This window comes from Rutilus rutilus (genome assembly GCF_951802725.1).
Source record: "Rutilus rutilus genome assembly, chromosome: 10".
Taxonomy (NCBI): domain Eukaryota; kingdom Metazoa; phylum Chordata; class Actinopteri; order Cypriniformes; family Leuciscidae; genus Rutilus; species Rutilus rutilus.
The window spans coordinates 3767501-3795474 of record NC_140215.1 but is presented as its reverse complement, the minus strand read 5'-3'; the positions used below and the strand labels follow the sequence as shown (position 1 = coordinate 3795474).

Here is a 27974-nt window from a genome sequence, read left to right as displayed (position 1 = left end):
CAGCGAGACAAAATTTGGGTCAAACCAGCAGGAAAAATGGTCCAACAAATCGCTCGGTTTGTAATGCGTACCGAACCGAAAAGCCTCGTACCGAAACGGTTCAATACAAATACGTGTATCGTTACACCCTTAGAAGGCATGTATGAAGGCATGTACATCACGACTGATTATCTTGAACAAAATGTGAGCTTTAGAGATAACTAAACAAATATTGAAAGTGATTTTCCAGTCATTATTCACTCCAAATGTACACTGTTATGTGAAAACTCTGTGGAAAATTCACCCAGTTTTTCCATACGATGGCATTTCATTACGGAGTCACGTACATAAAAATCAAGATATCGTTTGTTTCCACAACTTATGAATTAATTATCTTGCTCATTTAGGTAAATCATCTCCATGTTGTAAAATTCATTCTCTTGTTTTAGTTGTAGTGTCACTCCTTCGTTTTAGTTATAGGGTGGCCACGATTGAACTTAATTAAAATGACTGAGGGAACTAATTAGTTTTTTTGGAATTATTTGTGAAATGTAAAAGCACACTTGAGCTAAAATAGCTTCAAAGCAAATCCTAAATCCTTTTTCAGTGTACAATATGGCAATATTTACAACATTTTCCTCAAAGAAAGGAACAAATTAGTAAATGTGGCCATGATTTACATAAATTAGGGAATTAATTAAGTTGTGTGAACGATATAACTAAAATATGGAAATAAGTTTGAATAAGATGAATAAGTCATGGGAATGAATTCTTAATTTCTACCCAAATCAATATTTTTTTCTGCATGTCAGTGACAACGAGTGAAGAATAATTAGAATTAGCCAAATATTTGTACGTGAACTTTTCATTCCTTTAATGACTACAATTCTTAATTGGATATTTCTGACTAAATTCACTTTGAACCACTCCAAACGCACAGGATTATCGTAGGCAGTGACGGATCAATATGCTGCCTTTAATTAAAAACATATTTTAACAATGCTTCGTAAACAGGATTCAGATGAGTCTTGGTTCCTTCATACTCCCGTTTTTCAGGTTTCAACACATTCATAGACATTCATAGCTCTCTAAGGGTGATTTCTCATGATATAACCCAGTGGATCGTGCTGCTCCAAGACACAGATGAGGAATAGAATATGGCAAATGCCTCTTGGCCATTTAAAAACATGACAGTGGGGAATATCATCACTGGTGGTTCAGCGAAACCCTGGCACGAATGTAATAGCCAATCAGTTTTGCTCATGGAGTGGGTGTGAGGCAGTCATCGGTCTGGAGGACGACTACAAGCAGAGATGATTAGAAATGAAAGTAGGCCATGTTGTCTGGCTTGCAGCAGTCCCAGTAAGACCAGAGCAAGCCACATGGCCAGCAGAAAGCAAACAAAGGGTTAACTCTCCATCCCCCTCCTCCATCGCTCGTCTCTGATTGGTAGATTCGCAGACCAGTTGTGCATTAACTACAGCACAACACCACTGCTGTCACAGCGCATTAGACGATACGCAGGAGAAAGAGGGATTTTCTATGCTTTTCTCATGGCCATTGAGCTTTCCTCAAACATGAAGAATCATTTGATCAGAGTGGAGAATGTTGATTCTACTGTATGTTCATGACATGAAGGTGTGTGAAAACATGTCAGTGTGACATAACCCTGATTAATATACACATATACGGTTCAAAGGGTTTGGATCAGTACGATTTTTTGGAAAGAAATTAATACTTTTATTCAGCAAGGATGCATTAAATTGATCAAAAGTGACAGTAAAGACATTTATAATGTTACAAAAGATTTCTATTTTCATAAATTTCATCCAGTTTCCACTAAAATATAATGCTGTTTTTATCATTGATATATATATATATATATATATACACACACACACACACACACACACATATATATATATATATATATATATATACACATACATACATTATATATATATATATATATATATATATATATATATATATATGTATATATATATATATATATATATATTTTTTTATCAAATGCAGTCTTGGTGAGAATAAGAGACTTCTTTAAAAAAATTTTTTTTTTTAAATAATAGTAATAATTTAATAAGAGACTTCTTTAAAAAAACAATAATAATAATAATATATTAATAATACTAATAATTATCTATATCTTATTCTATATATTATATATTATATATATCTATATCTTATTCTCACCAAGACTGCATGTATTTGATCAAAAATATTATTACAAATAAACAAGTAGAAACATTTTTCAAGACACATTTCTAATAATTATCAATGTTTAAAACAGCATCATATTTTAGTGGAAACGACTTTTTTTTTTAAGATTCTCTGAATTATCTTAGAATAGAGCAACACAGATTAGCGGTTTAATTTATGTTTTCATTGGACAGAAAGCAATCTTTCAAATTTGGAAATATCAGGTCTTGTTGAAAGCCCTGTTATATGCCGTTATTAATCTGTATTATTAAACGGAGATATTAAATGAAATTAATCTATTCCAGTATTCATTGTAACGGTTATGATCTGTTACATTCTATTTTGGTTTGGATTTACTCTGTTCGGTTTTAATGTGTTCTCTAGTTAGTTTCACTGGCTGTTAACTAGTTCCCACATCTGTTTCTCTTCTACTCATTGTCTCTCTGCTTTACACACCCTCAGTTTCTCTAGTTTCTATGTCTGGTATTGTTAATGTCAACGTCAGTGTTGTACGTGATTGTGATCTCCTGAGTTTTCTGTTTGGATTAATTAAAGATGGCTTTGTTTTCTACTCCATTTCGTTGAGCGCTTATTACAGCCACTGAACCGTTACACTCATATGATGCATATTCATCATAAATCAATATCGACAGGGCTGTAGCAACCATGACAATATCATAAATATTTGTTACAATTAACATTCACATGCAGATTTATATCAATTTGTAAGCATACCTTACAATATGAATGCATTGACAGAAAATGTTGCAAATTTGGAAATATCACTTTTGATGTTGTTGGTTTACTTGAAAAACGAAGCCGACGGTCCTTTGAAAGCCCGGACTTCTCTGGCGTATACTGTGGGCATTCACAATTTTTTCTCCAACATGATTTTTTCCCCTAAGCTGGTCATGTGTTATCCTGAGTAATGTTCAGTGACACTGGATTAAAATAGTCAACTGCTGGAGATTACCCAAGCATACGCTGTAATCTGATTCTCTCTCTCACATGTTCATTCAGAATTCGATTGCCTGGACCCGAGCCTGTTTTCTCGAGCGTAATGGACGGCCGCTGCTGTATCATTGAGCCGCCGCCTCTAAATTGCATCGTGCTTAAAAACACACTAGTGAATGACAAAGATGCAACCTTTCACCAGGCGTCATTAGACTCTGATGTCTTGTCTAGCGAATAAAAAGCCTCTCTATGGAGGGAGTGAAACCTATCCCTCCACTCGGTAATGACTTAGCGCAGTCTTTCCTGAAGGTATGACCATTACGGACCTATTTTTAGCTTTCAAAAGCCTTAACTCGCTCAGTGAATGAAACAAAATCTGTTCTCCCCGGGGACGCAGGAACTCAATTGCTCGAGTCTGAGGCAAACCGAGTAGGCGAAATTATAGGGAGCCTGGGGACGAAATGGGAAGATTACTGAAATGTTTTATTTTGCATCCTCCACTTTTTTCCTTTGGGATGATGGAAATTGCTGTCATCTTGTAATGCGTTCACTGAATAGACCAATAAAATAATGCTTACCAGAATGGAAATGATGAGGATCAGACAGGCTTTATGACACTGCTCTGTGCCCGTCTTAACAACACCCTACTTGATAATGAAGTGCAGCTTTCTATTAAAGATCATCATGTCAGGACTTGCCAGTCACATCTACCCTGAAAAAGTCCTGTTATATGCCTTTATTAATCTCTGTTTTTAAACATAGTACTCATATGATGCATGCACATCAAATAAATCAATATAAACAGGGCCACAACAAACATATATATTGCATTTTGATCATTTTGAAGAGTGTATTAATATTTGCACGTAACATATACATTTTGTGTGCATTTGTAAACATACAGTTCAATATGGATGTATTGACATAATCTAAAATGCATATGTACATCTTAAGAAACGTAAAAATAAAATATATTTATATTATATAAATATTTACAATTATGTACCTAAGAGTCAGAGAAATGTACAGTGACAATTTTTCTGTTGCAATGTATGCATAATATATAAAATAATAAATAATTAAATTAAATTAAAATAAGCAGTAATTTTATTTACAATATATACATCCTTTTTTTTTATTAATGTCAATGATTAAATAGAATAAAATCAATGTATTAATAATAACATGAATGATATATTCTATAACCTTAAAGGATTTGTAAATATTTAAAAGTTTGTATTTATTAAAAATATTGTAAATACATTTGTAAAGTTTTTATACGTACAGTGGATTTAGAGATGCTGTAAATGTGTAATTATGTCTCAGTGTCTGTGCAAATGTACAAAAATGCTTGTCTGCATTTACGTATAAAAAATACCGATGTTTACTAATGCGATTGGGTTTCAAATAAGCCACAATAGATTAAAGAGATTGGATTATTACATTGCAAATTGTTAGCTAATCCAATTATACTTTTTTAAGCATGTTATTTTTAGTTGGAAAAGCAATCAATCAAAAAGCAGGGAATGAAAAAAGACTTAGGATCTGTCTTGCACTTTTGGGTGTAGGAAAGATCAATCTCAAGTGACAATGAAAAAAAAAAAAAACAGCAATAAAAATAATGCACAATAAAGTTTCATGGCCATATGCATATAAGACTTGTAAATTTTCTATTTCGCCATAGTGTGACAAAATGTTCATTTTGAACCCTGGGTGTACGTAAGTCTTCATACACAAGGTCATCAGTGAAATGCACACTTGTATTTTTGTGCTACATTGTTTTAATTATTGATGGTGGAAATAAGAATCTAATGAAATTTCCATCATCTTGAAAGGAGCACTGCGCTTAGATCAAGTGCAGCAGATGCAGAGTCAATAATATACTGTCATTAGCTTCATTCTGTTCATTGCTTTCCTCTCAGTTTCACATTAAAAGCGATTGACGGACAGGTTCGTTTCTCACTACCATGGAGCGCACAGAGCAGTGACCAGTTCAAAATGGAAAGATTCACACATGGCACGCTAGTCCCAGTCCACTGAACTGGGAGGAATTGGTAGTTAATTCCCTGATGTTGATATTGGTGTAGTTGTTGTTCTAGAAAGGAAGTTTGGTGACATTTTAATTAGTGATTAATTTGTGACTAATATATCATCCAATATTTGTCCAGTTTGATCTTACTGGCATCGGCTGATAATCCCATCGTCAAGTGTTATTATCAGTTCCAAAATATACTGACACTCTTTTAAATGGATAATATACAGTCAAACCAAAAGTTATTCAGACACCATGTATAAAAAAATGTATTTTATTTTTTTTTTATAATTTTTTTTTTTATATATATATATTGGGTGCAGGACACTATTAATTTAAGTTAGGATAACAAGGTGTCTGAATGAATTTTGGTTTGTACTGTATTTTTTTTTTTGTGTGTGTCAATTTTAGTATGGTTCAACTAAGCAAATATTCTATACGTTAATTGTTCGTTTAATTACAGTGTGCATCAGTGCTGTTAAAATTTCACATGAAAACCCATAAGCTAATTCAAAATATGAATAAATACTATAATAGTACACAAATAACACTAAAATAATACAGTATATGGAGGAAAAGATGGTCCTTTTGATAAATGTACCTTCTCATAGCATCATCTGCAAAAGAAAAATACATTATTTTAGTGTGATTTGAGCAAAAGCAGCAGCATGTATGATATTATCTGATATCTGATTCATTTAAACTAACATAAACAGATTTGTTTTGTTCTGGAGACTTCAGTCTTTCACATTTGAAGTAAACAGGAGCTGTATTTGTATGCCTGTTGACTCAAGGACATTGAGCATCAAGAGTGAAGATGACATGCCTTAAAGCAGCTCTTTTATAATGTCTCATTTGTCCTTATTATGTTGCATCATGGATATAGCAGCATTATATCAGCCATCCTGCTTTCTGCTCATGGCAGTGACTGTTAAAAAACACATATCAATCACAACTAAATTTGACATTTTCTGAAGAAAACATGAGTGCTACTTGCCTTGTTCTTGTTCTAGTCCTTCAGGACTATAGCCACAGTAATCCCAGTAAATTACCGTAAAATTACCAGAATGACTTCTACACAAATATGCTGTTCACACAAGCAACGGCGTTCTGGCTTTTCACCGTTAAAGGACCATTCACACATCAGCACCAAATACAGGTAAATTCTGTGATGTCAAGTCATGGAAGATGATCTTTAAACGCTGCGTCGTTGTCTTCAGTGATCGCTCGCATGAGGAGAAGTGCTTTAGTTTCACTATCTGTTCAATTTGACGACATTTTCAGACTTCTGAGTGACAGGCCTAAGGGAACGATTATACAGAACGCAGTTTTGCCCTTAAAAACACGACACGTGGATAACAGTATCCAACTGGAGAGCAGCAGCGCTGATGAATGGAAAAGAAGACAGGGTCTCGAGCGACTGTCAGAGATGTCCATCTAGTGCATATTTACATAGAAAAACAATTAAAAAGCAGCAGTGTTTACTGTTAACAGTGCAGAGTAACCGCGTCATCTCCATAAGAACTTTATGACGCCCAAAGGCGTCCGGACCGGTAATTTACATTTTTTGTTCACAAAAAATATGAAGCATACCGGTAATTTACTAGTAATGTTACAACTTCTCATACTGGTAAATTGCCAGAACTGATTTACTGGTAGTTTTGAAAAGGTCCTGTTCACACATGATGTCTTTACTGTAATTTGCCGGTAATTTACCAGTTAAGACTGTATGGGCCCTATCTTGCACCCAACGCAATTGACTTTGTACACCGATGCATGTATCATTCCTATTTTGCACCCAACGCACAGCAGACTTCTGTAAATTAGGGAATGAACTTGCGCTCCCGGGAGCGGTTCAGCGAAAAGAGGAGGTGTGTTCCGGCGCAAACGTTCCCTGGTGCTATTTTGCAGTTTCAGAAAACAAGTCAGTGGTGTGTTATTCAGATGCTATTTTAAGGGCGCATGCTTGGCTATAATGTAGCGTGTGCACAACGCGCATACACTTTGCTTCTCTCATCTACACACAGACGCAGCAGTTGCCATTTTTGCAAACCATACATAATTACAAGCAAAAATATTACCACACGAGGGAAATCATTGTAGTGTCCACGAAGATGTGAAAAAATAGGCATAAATCTAGCTTACACATTTACCAAAATTAGTATACGCTTGTTTAACCGAAGCTAATTTGGGTGGGTTTCTCCCATCCCCATACAATGTCACTTTTGTGTCATTTACGGCCCTGACGAGAACGTCGGTCTCCTCGGCTGTGAACCTGGCAAATCCGCCGTTATAATAGTAATCCGCCATTGAACAAGCTTGCCTGCTCTTAAAGGGAATGTGAGATGACGCTCTGATTGGCTTATTTCACGTTACGCCCAAACCACACCTATGAATAATGAAGCTACTTCAGACCAACTTTTAGCTACTTTTAGATTTGCGTCAGGGGCAACAGTCATTTATCCCGCCGGTATAATAGCAACAGCGCCCGAGATCCGCCCACAAAGTTACTTGCGTTTCGCGTTTGATTCTTAAGTTTCAGATCGTTAAAATAGGGCCCTATGTGTGAAAGGCGCTATACATGATTGTCTGGTGTCTAGATATGACTCTGGAAGTGTGATTGTTTTAGTAATAGCACACTGAAGAGTAACTCTTTATTATTGTGTACTGAAGAGGTTTAGTCTCGTAGCTGTGTGACAGCTGACTGTACTAGAACAGCTCTATCCTAACTGACGTGCTCAATGCTGAAGCCCAGGGGAAGAGGGAGAGCGTAGTGAGCTGGAAAAACAGTCGATAAGGCGTCTCAGATGTGCCATCAGGTATAGACAGTGGAGACCAGAGCATGCAGTGGACCCTATTCACAGACTGAAGCTATGTTTACATCCTCCTATTTTTATGCAAATGTATTTATTGCATGAAAAATGTTGGATGGAAATGCCAAGATGTGCATAATTTCAAAAAGTGTGCTTTAAAAAACATGCACTCAAGTTTATTTTTTTCAAAAAGAAGACGGTGGGACCATTGGACCAATTTCATTGCACAGCATATTGTTTTGAAATGCCTGAGGCAATGCCTGCCATCAAAATGGTTGTTTATAATGAATGACCTTCTAGAACTGTCACCATTGCGTTCCCAAACACCAGCATCCGAACGCAAGATAACATGATGCCGTTTATTGCGTTTCTTCTGTGCGCTCTGAGATGTCATTTATGATTTATTAAGAAGAGCAACTTCCAGTTTTCCTACGGATATTTTGTGGCAATTTCCCAGGAAGTGACAATTTTGTTCTTTTGAACATGGGATGGAAACAAATGTTCATAAATGTTTTATATGATACAGTATACCAATTTTGCGCTTGCGTTAAATTTGCAACTTTGGATGGTAACATAGCTTGTGATTACACATTTCCACAGTTATCAACATCACAAATCTAGTAAGTCTTTCATATTTTCATTTCTTTAAAATGTAATAAATTTTATAATGCTATACTTTTTGTTTTGCATTACCTTGGCAGTAAATTGCAAAAAACGAATTAATGCTGACGACAAATTGGACATTATTCTCTTTTATGAAGTCATGTATGGGTTTTTCATCTGGTATTGGAGCAAAATTTTTATTTTATATTTGCTTTTACTTGCTTGACGTTTACGCTTCTGAGAACTCCGGAAATGTGAAAAGGGCCCATACAAATATCAGAACCAGTTGCATAAGAAAAAACTGGAACTGAATGATTTATGATGTGGTAGAAATACAAAATACAAAGACAACATGTTGTTCTATTGCGTTGTTCTCACTGGATGCATGCAAACACACACACAGCACAACCAGTGTAGTCTGAATCACAAATGACTCTTATGAGCCAATTCCATGGTAAATATATATATATATATATATATATATATATATATATATATATATATATATATATATATATATATATATATGAAGAGTTCAGATGCAAAAGCCTCTAAGTGCCATCTGAAATTTTCTTCTAGAATGATCATTTTTATCAAGCTCGTATATTTAAGTTCAGTAATTTCACTTATGACAATTTATAGGTAATTTGCATTGCCATTTAAGTGAATTTACTGAACTTAAATATACAAGCTTGATAAAATTGATCATTCTAGAAGAAAATTTCAGATGGCACTTAGAGGCTTTTGCATCTGAACTCTTCATATATATATATATATATATATATATATATATATATATATATATATATATATATATATATATATATATAAATGCATCTTTCTCTATTAACGACCATTCAAAAGTAGCTGTGCATTCTGAAAACATACACTGTAAAAAAAAAAAAACGTAAAAAAACGGCAATTTTCTGGCAGCAGGGGCGCCAGAAAATTTCTGTTAAAAAACGGAAAAATACTGTAAAAAAATGGTAATTTCTTCCCATTGTTTTTACGGAAAAAAACTGTATATTTAACATTGGATTTCAGTAATATGATATAATGTTAATTTACCGACCTATTGAAGTCTTAATATCTGTTTTGTACACTGATAACCACCAATCACCGCAGTGATGAGAATCACATGATCAATCAAAGCTCAACACAAGCAGTTCTTCCACAAGAAAGTTAATACTAATATATAGAAGCTGCACAGTGTCATTCACACAAACATTAAACACCATCATGGTAACACATGAAATTTTAAAAATGCAATAAACATTAATTTAACAACATTTAATGTAACATAAACCCCTAATGTACATAACTGATTAGAAAAAACGAAGAAAACTATGAAGAAACAAACATAGTTATTTCAACAAAAATACATCAAATGTGAAGTGTCACAGGGAATTGTGGGAATGTCAATTTACGGTTTTTCACTGTAAATTATACAATGAGTTGTTTTTTCACTTTCAAAAACTGTAAATTTAACGGTATGTTACAGTAAAATTACATTAAATGTACCGTTACCCAATTAACAGTTTTTCACTGTAGCATTTTTACAGTCTTTTTCCGTTAAAATTACGATCATTTTTTACAGTGTATTTTATTAAATATCACAAAACAATCTTTTGAAGGCTGTTAACAGCGTGTTTTCAAGTGACAGCTGAGAAACTGTTCTAAAGAAATGCTTAAAGAAAGAATGTTACTGTACAGATTAAAGGTTACCATGTCGTCTGACTTCTGTAACATGAATCAGGTCACTGGATACACCAGCGCTGTAGTGCTGCTCAACGTGAGTGTCAAGGGTTAACTGCTGAAATCTGTGGGGGGCTCTTAAGTATTTAACAAGGCTATCTTTCCTTCCTGGAACTTGAGAAGAGTCTGGAAACGTACGTACAGTAGTCACTTATATTGCTTTAATATTCTCTTGTGTTATTGCTGTGACAACAAGTCTACTGCATTACCACAACACACATCTATAATGAGCAGCGGAGAGTGAAATGAAGGATTTTTTGGTGACAGATGGAGAAACAGAAGAAAGTGAGAGAGAAGAAAATTGTTCCTTCAATTTTCTCAGAGATCACAGACTGATGACTGTAATTTTACTGGTAAGGTGTGTAATTTCTGTCACTAGCAGCACCAAACAAAATTGCAAAAATAATGGCCACCCCAGATTCATGCCATTGGTGGGGGGGGGGGGGGGGGGGGGGTGTTTTTATGTCTGCTAGTGACAGAAACTATACACACTTCACCTTTATATCACAGTCACACAAAGTGCACTCCTCACCTTTAAAGGGATAGTTCAAACCAACATGTAAAATCTGTCATCATTTACAATATTATCCGTCTGCAGTCCCGGAGGCCGCATTTTCAGGACCCCAGTTCTAGGACCGCATTTCTAGGACCCTAGTTTTTTGTGACAGCGCCACCTACCGAGTCGGAGAACCGCAGTCCCAGGAACGCATTTCCAGGACCCTAGTTTTGGAGGACCGAAAAAAGTGCCACCAAGGCAGTATTTCCACCCAGTTTTAACTACATTCGAGTTTTTTAAAAGTTTTATTACACCCAAATACTACTTTCTTTATTGCTTATTCAAAGCAACTCACAGATGAACAATGGAATTGCAAAAACATGTTTTGGTTGAACAATTTGCATTTCTGCATCTTGTGGCACAAAAATTCCACACTTCAATATTTAATATCCTGTTGTTGATACTTGTGTCTTTATGATTCTGGTGCTTGTCATCCATATTTTTTTTATTAAGCTGTGAAAAAATGTTTAATCAAAGTCGCTCCAAATTCATAAAGTGCTTGACTTTGTTGCATCACTGGACATGCCCACATGTTGAAAAAGTCAAATCTCATTAAAAATAAAAAAGACTTTTGGTTGCTGTGTGTAAATGCCTCGATTATGCTATTTTAAAGGCTCCTAATTTTGTTTTGCAGTTCTCCTAGAATAGGTTTACATGCATATAAGGTCAAAAAATGCTTTAATTTTCTCATAATATACATTATAACATCACCTCATTTCTCAAAAGTGTCTGAAATGTTTCGATCAAGGATTCGGTCTCTCTAAACCCCTCCTTTCCTAGAGCCTACTCTGCTCTGATTGGTCAGAAGGCCCAGTCTGTTGTGATTGGTCGACCACTTACGTTTCATGTCGGAAACCAAACATCCATTACCATGACTTTCAGCTATATCTTTCTCAGCACTTAATACACAGGGATACGGACAGTAACGATGGCGTCGGTTTTATCGTATCGCTTCATCCTTTTAAAGTTCATCAAAGTAAACACGTCGACAACACGAACCAAACTCTTCCAGTCTCAGCTACAGCTACAGTGTTTGAGGGCGGAGCAAAGTTATTCTCCAGCAGCCAATGAAGACCAAAGGCGGGCATTATGCAAATGTGTTACATAGATTCAAGCAGGAAGTGAGACTGGAATTACTGACGACGAGTTCAAAATCGATTCCTCTGGGACACAATAAACATATTTATTATGCACTTTCAAACTTTGCAGACCTTTTACATTCACAAACAACTCTATTACACACGACATGAAAGATAATGTCCGACAAATCATAATTGGGGCACTTTCAATCACATTACCCCGCTGCATTCGCACACTAAAGCTGCACTTTAAACACACACTAATGCACATGACAGTCCTGTGGATTAGAGGTGACTTTCAGCATGGGTCGGGATGTAAGGAGATCTCTTCATTCAACTAGTGTTTGGTCCATCTGTCTCTGCTCTGAATGCCCAGACACACAGTAATCCCAGCCAGACACGCCAGGTACCAACTACTGATGCCCGCTATGCAACTTTAAAAAGATAAAGCATTATCCCCTGGTTTTACAGACAATAAAATATATCAGTGTCATTGTTTTGTCTCAAGATGCACACCAGTAAGGTTTTTTTTTAAAGCACGTTTATAAAAGCTACTTAGATGTCCTAATGAAGGCCTAATCATGCTTAATCTAAACCCTGTCTGTGAAACCAGGCCTATATGAAAACCAGTACAAAATTATTATAATTTTTTTGCAATTACATTTTGTGACACCAATGGTGCAGAAATCAGGGTTATTATCGTTAAACAAAACTAACACCATTTAAAATAATAATAATAATAATAATAATAATTCATTACTTTAAATTAAATAAACATTACCTTAAAATTAAATATAAAAAAAACTTAAACTTATTTGATTTCAGATTAATTTGCATTTAGTTCAAGTTGAAGTACTAAAATAACTAAAACTAAATAAACAAAAACGACTTGATTAAAGGCTATTTAGACATATTTAAAAAAAGACAAAACCGCAACAAAATAACAATTATTTTATCTAAATTTCAAATGAAAAAATAAATAAAATAAAATCTAATTCAAAATATTAATAAAAATTATAATAGTAGATCAAAAATACTAAAATAACACTGGCTAAAATCGCATGCTTAATTTTTAAATTTATTTTTTTTAAATTAACTAAATGTTTTTGTTTTTTATTGTGTATATATACAGTACATTTTATCTTTATATATATATTTAATATATTTAAGTTTCAATGAAACATCTGTACACACCAAAAAAATTAAGCCTTTTTTTAAGATTTACGAATTTCAATAGTAAAATTCCATCAAACTGAATTGAATAATCTTTACAAATGGATTAAATGAGTAAAAAAAAAAAACTAGAACCAAAAACTAGAGCTTAATAAAACATTTTGTATAAATCTTAATGGAACGAGGGAATGGGCCATTTAAATGTGATTTGCGTTCATTAATAAAAAGAAAGAAAGAAAGAAAATATGTTTACATTTATGAATACAAATCACATATAAGCGAAATGGTCAGTTCCCTTGCTCCATTAAGACTTGTACAAAATGCTCAAAGGTCTTGTCTGTGTCCTAACCTTCCTCTTGACCTTTTTCCCTGAACTTTACCTGCATCAAGACACTAGATCTTTGTGTATCACATCTCTGTCACAACGTCTGCGGTCTCTTTTACCGGTGTCCCGGTCAGGGCGTGCGAGAACCGAGACTAATTACACACACACTTTACTAGCACTATCACGTTAATCCCTCTAAACATACAAGAGACGCAGTTCAGTAATGTTTAGAATAGAACTATCTTTAATTGTTGCTTATGAATAATGTAAAACGCACAGTCTGCACATGTAAAAAAAACAGCTCATAAGTAAGTAACAGTATTAGTAAGTTAAGTATTAGATTTATAACAGTACAAGTATTACAGTACAGTACTTTCAGTAGGTTTGATTGATTTGGTGACATTAGTTCTTTTTGTCATTCTAACACATCAGTTTGATCAATTTATACATGATAATAGGGACATTTAATATATGTAGAATATATTAGAATATGAAAACGATTTTCAAGTTTATGAGAGCATATTTCTGGTGCATAATTAGCCGAATAAAAACACTTATTTAAGAGTTCAAACGGTTGTGCAGAACAGGACTGCCCCTGTTTAGTTAGTGTGGTAAAGTTGTAGATGTACTAGTTGTAGAGCAGCAATACGAGCCCAAACATGTCAAACACACAGACTGCAAGTGGATACACGATCTGCGTCATTGTTCTATAATTGATTAGAGAAAGAGTCATCATAGTGTCATTAGTGATGCTGTGGAACTCAAATGCCATGATTTTAACATTATAATTCATTGGTAAGGACCTCATTTGTAAATGAGCATGTAAATCAGAAAATATTTGACTGAATGCATCACATTCTCTACAAAAATGGTGTGAATTTTTAAGGGGACCTAAAAAGGTTTTTTTTTTTTTTTTTTTTTTTTACATTTTCATCTTTCTTTAGTGTGTAATGTTGCAGTTTGAGCATGAAAAGCTCTGAAAGTCCCTCCAGCGGGAGTTATTCTCTATATCAGTGTCCATTGTAGTCTTGAGTTTTCTTCCGGGAACGAACACATCACACAATATTCCTCATTTAAATAATTCATACGCAGAATAAAGGGGCGGGGCCTGGTTGAGTTAGTAGTGTGTTGAAACTGGCGGTTATGGTAAGGGGCGGGACATTTCCAAAACACGCTCAAAGCGCTTGACCAATCATAACGCACTGCTCCAGCCGACCAATCAGAGCACAGTGTGCTTTTCAGAAGGAGGGGCTTCATAGAGACAGGAACTAAACAGAGCGTTACTGACAGACTGGGAAGAGATGAGCTGAAATAATGGAGAATATGTGAAAAATAATGTGTTTTTTGAACATTCAAGTATTCTAGTAGAGCCCAAAAACAGAATCAAGACTTTGTAAAAGGGTATAGTATATTAGTGCTATTAGTGCATTATATTTCAAACTGGTTAGAGACTAACAAAATGAAAATGTCTGTATGGATGACTGCTCTGAATGGCTACAGTAGTTATATTTAGTCAGACAGCCAGCGTGCTGATAATGAAGACTACCAAAGTGAGACATCTGAACAGTCTGAGCTCAACAGAGTGAGAATCTTTGATCTGTCTGCTAACGGCACATCAGTTTTCCTCCCTGATGAAGACGGTTGTGTTTGTGAACGCACAGATCTTCATAAGAGCTCACACGCCAAGTGGGGAAATCAGTATAAACCAATTACAGTCCAAGTTACAAGTAAGCGGTCTGGCATCTTTACTGAGAAAATAGACAGAATGTTGCACTGAAAAGAATGAAACAAATCTTTTAAAAAAAAAGTGTTATACTTGAGTATATAGTAGGGGTGTAACGGTGTATCCATATGGATCAAAAGACTAACATGTAAAAAAAAAATTATATATATATATATATAAGCCTATTTTTTATTTTGAAACTCTCATATTATACATATCTGCCTGCAATTTCCTAAAGAAAGATCTCTTGAAAGAGACCACTAGACTTGTTTGACTATTTTAAAAACTGCATATATTTTGAGGAAGAGGATTGTTTTGGTTGTGCTTGGGCTCTGCGTGACTGTGCGGATGAATATGGTTATGTCTCATATAATTAAAAAGCGAGAGAGAGATTATCCTACTGCTCATAAAACATTCACTATAGGCTTCAGAGATATAACCAGTTTAGATGGAAAGCTGACTAGCTGAAGACATTAGCTTTACCCATTAATAGACATGCTATACTTCCTTGAAAATTAAAAACTAAAGTGTAATTTTTGTTGTTGTGGATGTTCTAATTAGCATACAGGATTTGCCATTTTCAGAGAGTTACATTAACTTGTTATGTTGTGTTTTGGTTGCATTTGTAACTTAATAAAATGAGTAAAATGCTCACAAAATATACAGTAATAATATCAATATATTGATTGCAGGACCCTAAATCTAATCAAATCATAATGGTATTGAAGCATGCTTTTAGTAATGACAGTTATTGTATTGCTGGGTAAAATAATCGATGAAACATTCGATTTTTTACCACTAGTCGATATAGATAAACTCTGGTTAACTGGAATTGAATCTGCATAAACTGGATTGACTAAAAAGCATGTTTTTGCACAAAAATAGCAAACATTTTTAGGAAATTCTTTCTGAACTCCTCTCGTTTTCCTCAGGAGCCACTCATATTTCCATATATGTTTTTTTTTTTTCATATAAGCAGAACGAGATTTTGTTTGAAGTGTTTAACATAAGCAGGATTTAAGCATTGAAACGCCGTCATTTTGACGGGATCACGTTCAGTTTCAGACTTTATGCATACAGAACATCATAGCTCTTCTGAACAGCATTTACCATTTCTTGAATATACATTATACATTCATAAATTCATCCCGCAGGGCTATTTACTGTTAGTGAACTGCATAAAAGCTCTATGTGATTAAAGGTTTTTACTGTAAATGTTTTCTCTAATGACCTAATGATATGTGCTTCATGTGATGACATCTAAATTAAACAGGTTTATTCAAGTCAATTATATTATTTAGTATGAAATCACCAACAAAAGTCATTTTTTGGAGTCAGATCAGGTAGAAGTATAAAAGCAAAAATAAATCAAATTTTATTTTTAAGTTAATAAACAATTATTTTATTTTAATAACCTTACAATTAATACATTTAAAAAAAAAATCATGGAAATATTTATGGTTAATTTTTCATTTTCTAGAATGTCTTTTTTCACTTCTCATTGTACAACCTCTAAAATTATTTTGAATGGTTGGACATCATAGACAGCATCTAACAAACAGCACTTTCTATTCAGCAAATCTGACCGATTTTGTGTTCAGCGTAAAACAGGCCTAATGTTTAACTTTATGCCGATGCCGACTTTTTGGGACTTAAGCTTATTCCCCGTATCCCCCAGAGTTAGATAAGTCCATACATACCCTTCTCATCTAGTTCCCAGTGTGTATATGGTTAGAAGATGGCTGTGGCTCATGTGACCTTGTTATTCGTACACGCTGTGACTATTCAAATCACAACATGTAAATAGGAAAATGTTGGCGTTATGTTGTCACTTATTGGGAGCGGTATGCTAGCTGGAGCCATTTACCTCCAGTCTTTGTGCTAAGCTAGGCTAGCGGTGGGTGCGTCAGACAGAGTTACGGCACGCACGGAGATGAGAAGGGTGTGTGTGGACTTATCTAACTCTGGGGGATACGGGGAATAAGCTAAAGTCCCAAAAAGTCAGCGTGTTCCTTTAATGCGCTGCACATTTAATTTGACATTCTGGCTATTTCCAGTCTTGCATTAGGAGGTCTTCGTAAATGGCTGAAATGATTTTGTGATTGTATCTCGTCATTGACAGGACATGACGTCCTTCATGTTTCAGAGCACTTCTCCTCTGCATGCTCATTAGATTATAGTGAACGTGTAGATTAAATTACATTTGAGGAGAGTTGCTGCAGAATATTCCACGTCTCATTTGATCCATTTTTCTCGCTGGTGTTGCGTTAGAAGTATTAATGATACCTGCCGGTGCCGGAGACGTTGATGTACTGCTCAGGATGCGGGAAATGCTTAGTCCAGCACGTTGAAGAAGCCTCCCTAGACCCGTGTCCTAAATGAGCTTCAGCGCTGGTATATTCGGCTCCTGCTGAGTGTGACTGTGACCATGAGGAGTGTGAAAGAATAGTGCTGTTCTGGACCAGATCTCAGTCAGTACATTTCTGCTGATAATACACTTATACATTTATGATGTTGCAAAATATTTCTATTTCAAGGAATTGTAACCAAAATATAATGCAGCACCATGCAACATTGACATCAATAAGAAATGTTTCATATTAGAATGATTTCTGAAGGATCATGTGACACTGGAGTAATGATGCTGAAAATCACAGGCATGAATTACATTTTAAAATATATATATTCAAATTTTAAATTGTAATAATATTTCACAATATTACTGTTTTTAACTGTATTTTTAATCCAATAAAGACTGTCAAAGTCATTAAAAATCTTACTTACGCCAAACCTTTGATCGATAGTGTACATGCAAATAAAATAATTTGATCTTGTAATTTGAGTTACACCTTAAAAAGGCATTTTAACTAGTTAGTCGACCAATATATCAGTCCAGCCAAATGAAAACCTGGAAATATCAAGGGATTTTAAAATAGTGATTAAAATTCATAAAGTTATGTAAAGTTTAAAATGAATACATTCTTGAAAATAAATATTTTTTTTAATAAAAAAAAAGAAAAGAAAAAAAAGAATAAATACTTTATTAAATAAAATTATTAAAAGTTGTGGAAATATATAGTCACTTTTTTCTACTTGTGCGCAGTTCTAGATGTTTTTATTGTCTAGAAACTGCTATTTGTGTGTACAATCTTGAACATTACTTTTAAAAATACTTATCCAGTAATCTAAAGTCAAGGTTCATTAGTTAACATTAATGTATTAATTAACTTATATGAACTAACAATGAGAAATACATTTGTTACATTATTTATTCATCTTTGTTGATGTTAGTTGATAAAAGATAAAACTACTCATTGTTAGTTCATGTTAAGCTCAGGTCCATTAAATAATAAATAACTTTTGATATTAATAATGTATTAGTAAATGTTGAAATTAAATATTTTGCTACATTTTGCAATTAAGTTTCTCAATCTGCCCGAGGGAGAATTACGGGTCGTTCATCCCAGTGTTATTTTAGTGTAACAACTAATATACTATTACATTTTTTTATTAATATTTTGAATTAAAATTATTATTATTATTATTTATAATGTTTTTATTTTAACTTTGAAGTTTTAATAATTTTGTTGAGTGTTCTTGTTTCTATATATATATATATATATATATATAGTTTTTAGTTTTAGTTTGTTTAGTTTTTAGTCATTTTAGTACTTAAACTAAATGAAAATGAGAAATGTTGCTTTTATTTCAGTTAGTGTTTATTTTATTTCAAGATTTTTTTTATTTTTTTTTGTGTGTTAGTTTTAGTTGATCATATTCCTGCTTCACACAGAATGTGTGTGTGTATTCCGTTTGCAGTGTTTTGGAATTGTTGGTCATACACATGCAGACAGACATCTTATCCCGCTCCCACCCAAAGTGTCCACGTTTTGTCCCATTCCCACCCACTAAAGCCTGTAGGAAGAGGTCTACGCGTTACTTCAGTCCCGGTCCGGTTAGATTCTCTCTCGTTCTGGTGTCTAAAGGCGATGTCTTCCCATTTCCACACACACAAAGCTTTAGATCTCAAGTGACAGACTTCTGTGTGCTGTTATTATTAAAAATATATATTTTTCGGGAGTCATTTCTATATTCTCTTCTATCAGCATCTCCCCTCTTCAAAACTCTTGTCCCGTCGGATCCCGCGGCCGTGACTCTCGTCTCGATCAGCATCCAGGACAGATAATATCTGTTGTATGATACATTCTATTATGTCAGCCACAAGCTTTCATACGGACACCCAAACATTTTAATAATCCTTCAGTCATTTTTTTGTTGTTGTATCCTTTCATCACTAAAGGGGCTTTGGGAGTGGACTGAATGAGAAGGACACAAGGATGGATTGGACTAAAAAAGAAAAAAGTCCGTGTGGACAAATTGACTGTGCCTGTCATGCCCTGCTAAGTCCCTGCGTGTCCATGTGGGACGCCCTGCAGAAAAACAGCAGCTGAGCAGGGCTAAGCCTGTGGAGAGCCTGTGACCTCTGACCTCTGACCTCTGGGTCTGATTCACCACATTTATCCATGATCACACCCTGCAGCTCTCTCTCTCTCTCTCGCTCTCTCTGAGGTTGTGGAGAGTGTATTTGAGTAATGTAGCGTCGGTCTCGGAGAGCAGATGAAAGCTGCCATCACCTCTTCAGTCCTTCAGGTTCTGCTCCCGAATCTCACCTTCTCCAGCTGTATAGTGCAAATGAGTGTGTTATGCTTCGGTCCGTCCGCTTTGAAGGAGCTCACAAGAAGAACACTTTCAGGGGTCTAATTATGTTCTGGTGGGTTTTGTCCTGCAACTATCATTTCTACTGATTATAAAGCTAACATTTTGCAATAATGCTTTGCGAATGTTACAAAGGAAAAGACTATTGAAATATGAAATATGAAATAACTATTGACTATCCTTTATATATATGTATTACATGGCTTGGTTGAATTCTAATGCAGAATGCGGTGTGTTATTTCTTGATAACAGACCCTGCGAAGTATAACACACCGTTGCCATGAAAAACAGAGCGTTGCTATGGACGCAGGGTTCTAACTGTAGAGACGGAACGGACTATTTTCTTTAACGGACTATTTTTCTTTTATTGTTTTTAAATCAATAAACTCCTTTTTAAAACAATATTTTGTGTCAAATTATTGATTTATTTGGTGGGTAGCCATGTAATAAACGGGATAATGTAGAGCGAGGCGGTTGTTATAGCGAATACACTGTCGCGTCAGGGTCCTGATCAGCCTGTCGGGGGTTGTATTCGCTATAACAACCGCCTCGCTCTACATTATCCCTTACATAACTATTTGATTAAATATATGAAAAATATGTACTTTTTTATTCCAGAACCCAGTTCTTCTGCTTTATAGAGAAAGTTGTATTAATTAATGCACTGACAATAGAATTGAATCTTATTCGCCCCAAAACTGATGCCTGATATATGGTAATAAAATAAATATAAAATAAAATATAAAATAAAAAAATTATATCAAAATTTAATATTTAGCTTTTTACTCCCAGTAAAAAAAATATTTTTTCTGCAAATGAAAATAGTCCCAAAGGAAGACTGAAAGCCTGCCATTCAAATACTAACCTCATGTAAAAAAAAAAAATAAAAAAAATAAAAAAAATTAAATATAATAACTAATACGAAAAACTAATATTTTCATATGAATAACAGCTTAAATTTGACTTCAGAAAACTTGAAATATAGTCAAATGCGCTGCACTTTGTGTGCTTTTTCTCCACTATAAACAATGGAAAACTATGGTTATTTTATGGAAAATTTCTGCATGAAAATTCTCTCAAAATGTATACTTTCTGTCTTCCATGGAAAAACACAGCATATAAGAATGGAACAGCATGAATTGAAATCTGTAACAAACTGGGCTTGCAATTTAAGTAAACCAGTAGTCACTTAAAAGTTCAAGGCACTCACAAGGCATTAATGAATAAGGGGAAAAACTGTATCAACACTTGAAAGATAGACATAAGCAGGTTAACCAACAAAGTATATTGATAACTCAATAATCAAATCAGAAAAATGAACACTTATCCGAGAGTCCTTGATCAAATAGTCCATGCTTGAGATGTATTGTCCTTATGTGTGAATCCTTAGTCCTTGAGCCCAAAAAAATGAATCAAAATGTCCAGGGAAAATTGAATTGCCACTTTTCCTTTGAAATGAAACCATTTTTATGATAAGTACAGTACCTTGTAATGATGATTTAGTTCTCTGTTTCATCCGCTTGATTTGGCAGTGTATAATCTTCAGCTTTCAGAATGAGCAACCGTAGCATGTGTCTTCATGAACAAGTGAGATGTGGTCCAGACAGCAGACGAGTGCTGGTCACAGGACCAAATCAGCCAGATCAGAGTTGTGCTTTTGGGAATGAAACACGTCTTCATCTTCCTCTTGTAGGATCAGACTTCCAGTGCAACACTCACATCATCCCAGTGAAGAACCAGGAAGGAGTTGTGATGATGTTCATCCTGAACTTCGATTATGTTCTAGACGAGGAGAGCATGGACTCAATGGAGAGACTGGACATCAGCCCGCCTGCCAAATCTGAGATCAGTGAGTGCAAACACTTTTCATTATTAGTATCATGGTGTCTTTGCCAGATTGGTTTCTAACGTAGATTTTCAATATTAGCAGATCTTTCCGCAAATATTTTCCCCATCTTTTTCCTCCAGAAGCATTTTTAAAAATCATTAAATCAAGATTTCCAAACCATGATCCAAACTAACCAGCTCTGAAATTAATCACATTTTAAACTTTTATCTGAAGCGTGTGCGTGTGTGTGTGGGAAGAAGTCTCTTATAAATAAGAGTCTTATAATTAAGAAATCTCATAAATAAATGCAGCACCAATGCTGCATTTATTTGATCAAAAATACAGTAAAAACAGTAATATTGTGAAATATTATTACAATTTAAAATAACTGTTTTCTATTGTAATAAATAGTAAAATGTAATTTATTCCTGTGATTTAAAGCTGAATTTTCAGCGTCATTACTGCAGTCTTCAGTGTCACATGATCTTCCAGAAATCATTCTAATATGATGATTTGAAGATCAAGACTTACGTAAAGATAAATATAAAGACTGATTTATTATCAATGTTGAAACCAGTTGTGCTGCATAATATGTTTGTGGAAACATGTTTTTTTCAGGATTCTTTGGTGAACAGAAAGTTTATTAATATTCCTATTTTAACTTCCTGCTGTGGTGCTCTATAGAGAAAGGTTTTGTTTGCTAATGCATTGACAACAAATCTGAAACTTTTCCTATTCCACTTTTTATGTGTGTAAATAACCTTCCGAAATGTCTCTAACAATCTTTGATTGACGGAATTAAAATCATGCAGGAATCACTTTGCGACTTCCCAGTGACTCCTTCACGACCGCACCTCCGCTGTGCTAAACCAGCCGTCGTAATCAGTCGTGTTCAGACCAGTGACTGAAGTGGAAGTGCTTTGACCGGCCGGCGTGTGGAGCGGTTGAGCGCAGTGGGTGTTTCTCAACAGAGCGTGTTAATTAGACAGGAGGCTCTTGCTGAGACTCTCAGAAGCAGGTGGGGTGTTGGCTTCGTCTCCTCTCGGATCACATGAGGGACGCTTTCGTAACTGGCTTCATATCAAGGATTTAACACGCTCACCAGCATGAGCGGCTTTAGTTCCCGGCCTGCAGAACAATACAATATGGTCTTCTTCTTGTCATCTCAGGTAGACAGGATTCTGTCGGGAACCTCGGGTGATCTGAATTAGGGCTGCACAATATATCGAAATTATTGAAATATCACAAATATATATCGCGATAAGCATATCGCAACGGCTTGCAATAACTGGGGTCATGAACAAAAGACAAAGAGAAAATCACTCACTGCTCTTGGCTGAATAACTTTTGTAGCTTTAATAAGAATCAGTATATATTTAATTCATACAGTGAAGATAAGTGTTTTATTTTTACATTTGAATATTCAGTTTCTGTTGTTAAATAAACCTTATGTAGGATAACCTGAAACCCCTAAACCCCGTGGTTTACACTGATGTTAAAGGGATACTCCACTTTTTTTGGAAATAGGCTCATTTTACAACTCCCCCAGAGTTAAACAGTTGAGTTTTAGCGTTTTCGAATCCATTCAGCCGATCTCCGGGTCTGGCGGTACCACTTTTAGCATAGCTTAGCATAGATCATTGAATCGGACAGGACCATTAGCATCTCTCTCAAAAAAATGACCAAAGAGTTTCGATATTTTTCCTATTTAAAACTTGACTCTTCTGTAGTTACATCGAGTACTAAGACCGACGGAAAATGTAAAGTTGCGATTTTCTAGGCTGATATGGCTAGGAACTATACTCTCATTCCTGTGTAATAATCAAGAAACTTTGCTGCCGTACCATGAGTCCAGCAGGCGTAATGATATGACGCAGCGCCTGAAAATAGTCCCCAGCTCAGTAACTTCCAACGTGACCGGGACTAAGTTTGTCTAACCTATTAGACCTATTATCAGGCGCTGCGTCACATTACGCCATACATAATCTCTAGGTTCCAGTGTATTCTGAAATAGAAGCTCTAACAGTCTGAACGAGAACGTCACATGCTTAGACTGCAGAACTCTATCACTCCTCCACTATGATTAGAAAACTGCAAACTCAAAGTCATTTACATGCTGATGTACATTAGAATCATGCTAACCAAACTGCACATGACCTTCAAATCAAGTAATCTACATATGCGCTGTGACTGTTAGCGCGCACACACATAACACACACACACACACACACACGCACATACATTAACTTGCTGTCATGAATAATTTGCTAGGAGACAGTCTTTTGTAATGTTCTGTTTATCTGGGCTATAATGGAATAAACTCTATTCACGCCTGCATTTGCCATTTCATTTTCTATTCAAACCAATTTATGCATATAGATTAAGTCTTAGTAGAAGAAGATTTAATAACACACACACACACACACACACACACATATATATATATACACACACTACTGGTCAAAAGTTTTAGATCAGTACAATTTTTAATGTTTTTAAAAGAAGTCTCTTCTGCTCACCAAGGCTGCATTTATTTGATAAAAAAAAAAAAAAAAAAAAAAAAACATTAATATTGCTGAAATACTATGACCGTGTAAAATGACTGTTTTCTATTTTAATATATTTTAAACTGTAATTTATTCCAGTGATCAAAGCTGAATTTTCAGCATCATTACTCCAGTCTTCAGTGTCACATGATCCTTCAGAAATCATTCAAATATGATGATTTTATCCTCAAAAAACATTCATTATTATTTTCAATATTGAAAACAGTTGCGTACAATTTTTTTCTCAGAATTATTTAATGAATAGAAAGTTCAAAAGAACAGCATTTATTTAAAATAGAATATTTTTTAACATTATAAATGTCTTTACTGTAACTTTTGATCAGTTTAACTCACCCTTGATGAATAAAAGTATTGATTTATTTTATTTATTTCCCCCCAAAAAATAAAGTAAAAATTCTCACTGACCCCAAACTTTTGAACGCTAGTGTTTAATGTTACAAAAGCTTTAGATTTCAGATAAATGCTGTTCTTTTGAACTTTCTATTCATCATAGCATCATGAAATAAAAATGTAAATAACTGTTTTCAACACTGATAATAATCATAAATGTTTCTTGAGCATCAAATCATCATATTAGAATGATTTCTGAAGGATCATGTGACACTGAAGACTGGAGTAATGATGCTGAAAATTCAGTTTTGATCACAGGAATAAATTACACTTTACTGTATATTCACATAGAAAATAACTGTTTTAAATTGTAATAATATTTCACAATATTATTATTATTTTTTTGTATTTTTAATCAAATAAATGCAGCCTTGATGAGCAAAAGAGACTTTTTCTCATTTTTAATGAGAAAAAACATTAAAAATCTTACCAATCTTAAACTTTTGATATATATATACATACTGTATATCGTCATAGAAAGTGATGAGCACAACAACCAAAACTAGTCGTAGTTTTCAACTACCCATGGCAGTGTGCTTTTTTAATTTTTTATTGTTTCTTTTAAAATGCAATTATAGCACAAATGTCATGAAAAATTCATGTTCAATGCTCTTCGTTTTACGATCTTGCCCAGGGACTCACAAACCCGCGGGCCGGCCTTGAGGGCGAGTAAATAATGACAGAATTTTCAGCTTTGGGTAAACAAGTCCTATAACTATATTTGTCTGACATCCAAATGGTGAAAAATTGTCCTGTCGTTCCTGGCTGTGTTTTAGATGGCCGCTGCTGATACTGTAGTTTCAGGCCCTGCAGACCAGACAGAAAGAGAGAGAGAGAGAGAGATTTTGTGCAGAGGACATGATTGAGTATTAATGTCTGACAGTCACAGGAAGAAAAGGGAAGTGGCCATGATGGTTTAATATCTCATTATGCTTAATTATCCTCTCGCCGCTGTCCGACTATCTCTCAGTCAGCATCGCTCATCACAAATGTCAGGAATCACAAAGCCTGACGTTTGGCTTTTCTGTGCCGTGTAAGTGATGTTTTCAGCCTTTAGTGATACTTGTGTCCTCTTGTGTCAGAAGGCCTGAAGTGTGTATACTGTACACACTGCAGAATGATCTCAGATAGACACTCATTCACTACCAGATCATTTTGCTCCTCGTCGAATGTTTTCAGAAAGTCATCCGAGTGCAATGCAGTGCATTAAATCTCTAACATATGAATGGACAACACCTGTATTTTCCATGTGTAATAAACAGCAGTCTAGTTCAGGGTTATTACTGTTAACTAAAACTATTAAAGAACATTTTTGTTAATCAAAATAAAGCTAAAATATATTAAAATATAAATATCAAATGAAAAACTTAGAAATGTTGCCTTAGTAGTATACTATAACTTAAGTTTAAGCACTAAAATTACTAACAGGAAATAAATACAAACTAAAAATAAATAAATTTAACCTAAATAAAACTAAATGAAAATTAAAGCTGAAATAAAGATAAAAGCTCATTCAAAATATTAATAAACACTATAATAGTATATAAATAATATTAAAATAACACTGGTCTAGTTCTACATGTCCTCCAACTCACTCGAAATATCATGGATTCATATCTAATGCACTATTAATAATTCTGTAATGTTTCCAAGCATCTGTCTTGATTTGGAGTGAAATATGATCAGTAAAAGTACAAATGTAATTTAGTAGAATATTATATTATATTAATGTGCTGCTGTTATGCTATTTTAAAGGCTCTTATTTTGTTTTGAGGTCTCCTACAATAGGTTTACATGCATCCAAGGTAAAAAAATTATTATAAAAAAAAAATATATATATAAAAAAAACATAATATATATTGGACATCACCTCTTTTCTCACAATGTCTGAAATGTTTGATAAAGGATTAGGTCTCTCTTAACCCCGCCTTCTCGAGAGAGCTACTCTCCTCTGATTGGTCAGATGGCCCAGTCTGTTGTGATTGGTCAACCACTTACGTCGCATATTAGAAACCAAACAGTCCATTACTATATCTGAATTTCAGCTTCAGATCTTCCTCAGTATTTGATTCACAGAGATACGAATCGTAACGATAGTGCCGTTTTTTTCCGTATCAATTCGAGTGTGAGTCCTCATCCTTTTGAAGTGCATCAAAGCGGATTTGCTTTGGCGGCATAAAAAAAATTCGACAACACGAAAAACTCTTCCAGTCTCAGCTACAGCTACAGTGTTTGAGGGCAGGGCAAAATAGACGTTGTTTGCCAACGGCCAATAAAGGCCACAGGAGGGGCTTTATGCTAATTTGTTACAAACTTATGTAGGTTTGAGTTGGAAGTGAGACTGGAATTACTGACGACTCATTTCAGCAGTTTAGAATTGATTCCCATTTTTGGGAGACAATAACTCTGTTTATCTGCACTTTGTTGATTATGATTTCACTTTTCTAACTTTAGTTAGTGTGTAATGTTGCTGTCTGAACATAAACAACATCTGCAAAGTTACGACGCTCAAAGTTCAAAGCAAAGGGAGATATTTGCTTTTAGAGAAATCGCTTTTTAAGGACTACAACAAACGGCTGGTAGAGACTACACCACATTCCTCCCGGGTTAGTGACATCACCAACCCTAAATTTACATAAACCCCGCCCCCTCAACACGATTTATAGATTATCAAGACAGAATATGCTAATCAATGACTAGAAGATAACTACACATAAGCTACATAAATTCATCAACTAAACATTCAGAAATGTCCTGTTGCTTCTACATGTTGTCACTTCTTCTTGAGTCTCTCCATCATTGTCTGACTCCGGTTTGAACATAAAAGGCTAAACGTTTTAGAAATTTTCAGTGCATGTCTGTGTGAGTGCAAGCTGTTGAAGCTCCGCCCCCTGTGCCGGGAGCAGCAGCTCATTTGCATTTAAAGGAACAGACACAAAACGGTGCGTTTTTGCTCTCCCACAAAAATTGACAATTTTAACATGCTATATAAAAATATCTATGGGGTATTTTGAGCTAAAACTTCACATACACTCTCTAGGGACATCAGAGACTTGTGAAAAGGGCATTTTACCACCCCTTTAAAACTTTGCAGACCTTTTACATTCTCAAACAGCCGTATTACACACTACATAAAAGGTATATCCCCAAAAAATGTCCTTCTTCCATTTTAACCTCTGTTATTTAAACTATAAACCACACGTAGTTTAAATAATAGTTGATGTTTCCATACCTGCCTGTACCTGGGAGCGTTGTAGGGGG

General features: G+C 34.8%; 1 protein-coding gene across 1 annotated transcript in view; it reads left to right on the top strand.

Annotated features, from left to right (window-relative positions):
* LOC311297957 (potassium voltage-gated channel subfamily H member 7) overlaps window positions 1-27974 on the top strand; it is a gene marked incomplete at its 3' end in the record, with an annotated part of 99930 nt that overhangs the window by 17461 nt on the left and 54495 nt on the right. Inside the window, exon 3 of the mRNA XM_084420470.1 lies at window positions 21622-21777. Coding sequence (XP_084276596.1) covers window positions 21622-21777 — 156 coding nt within the window. The remainder of the gene's footprint in view (window positions 1-21621; window positions 21778-27974) is intronic.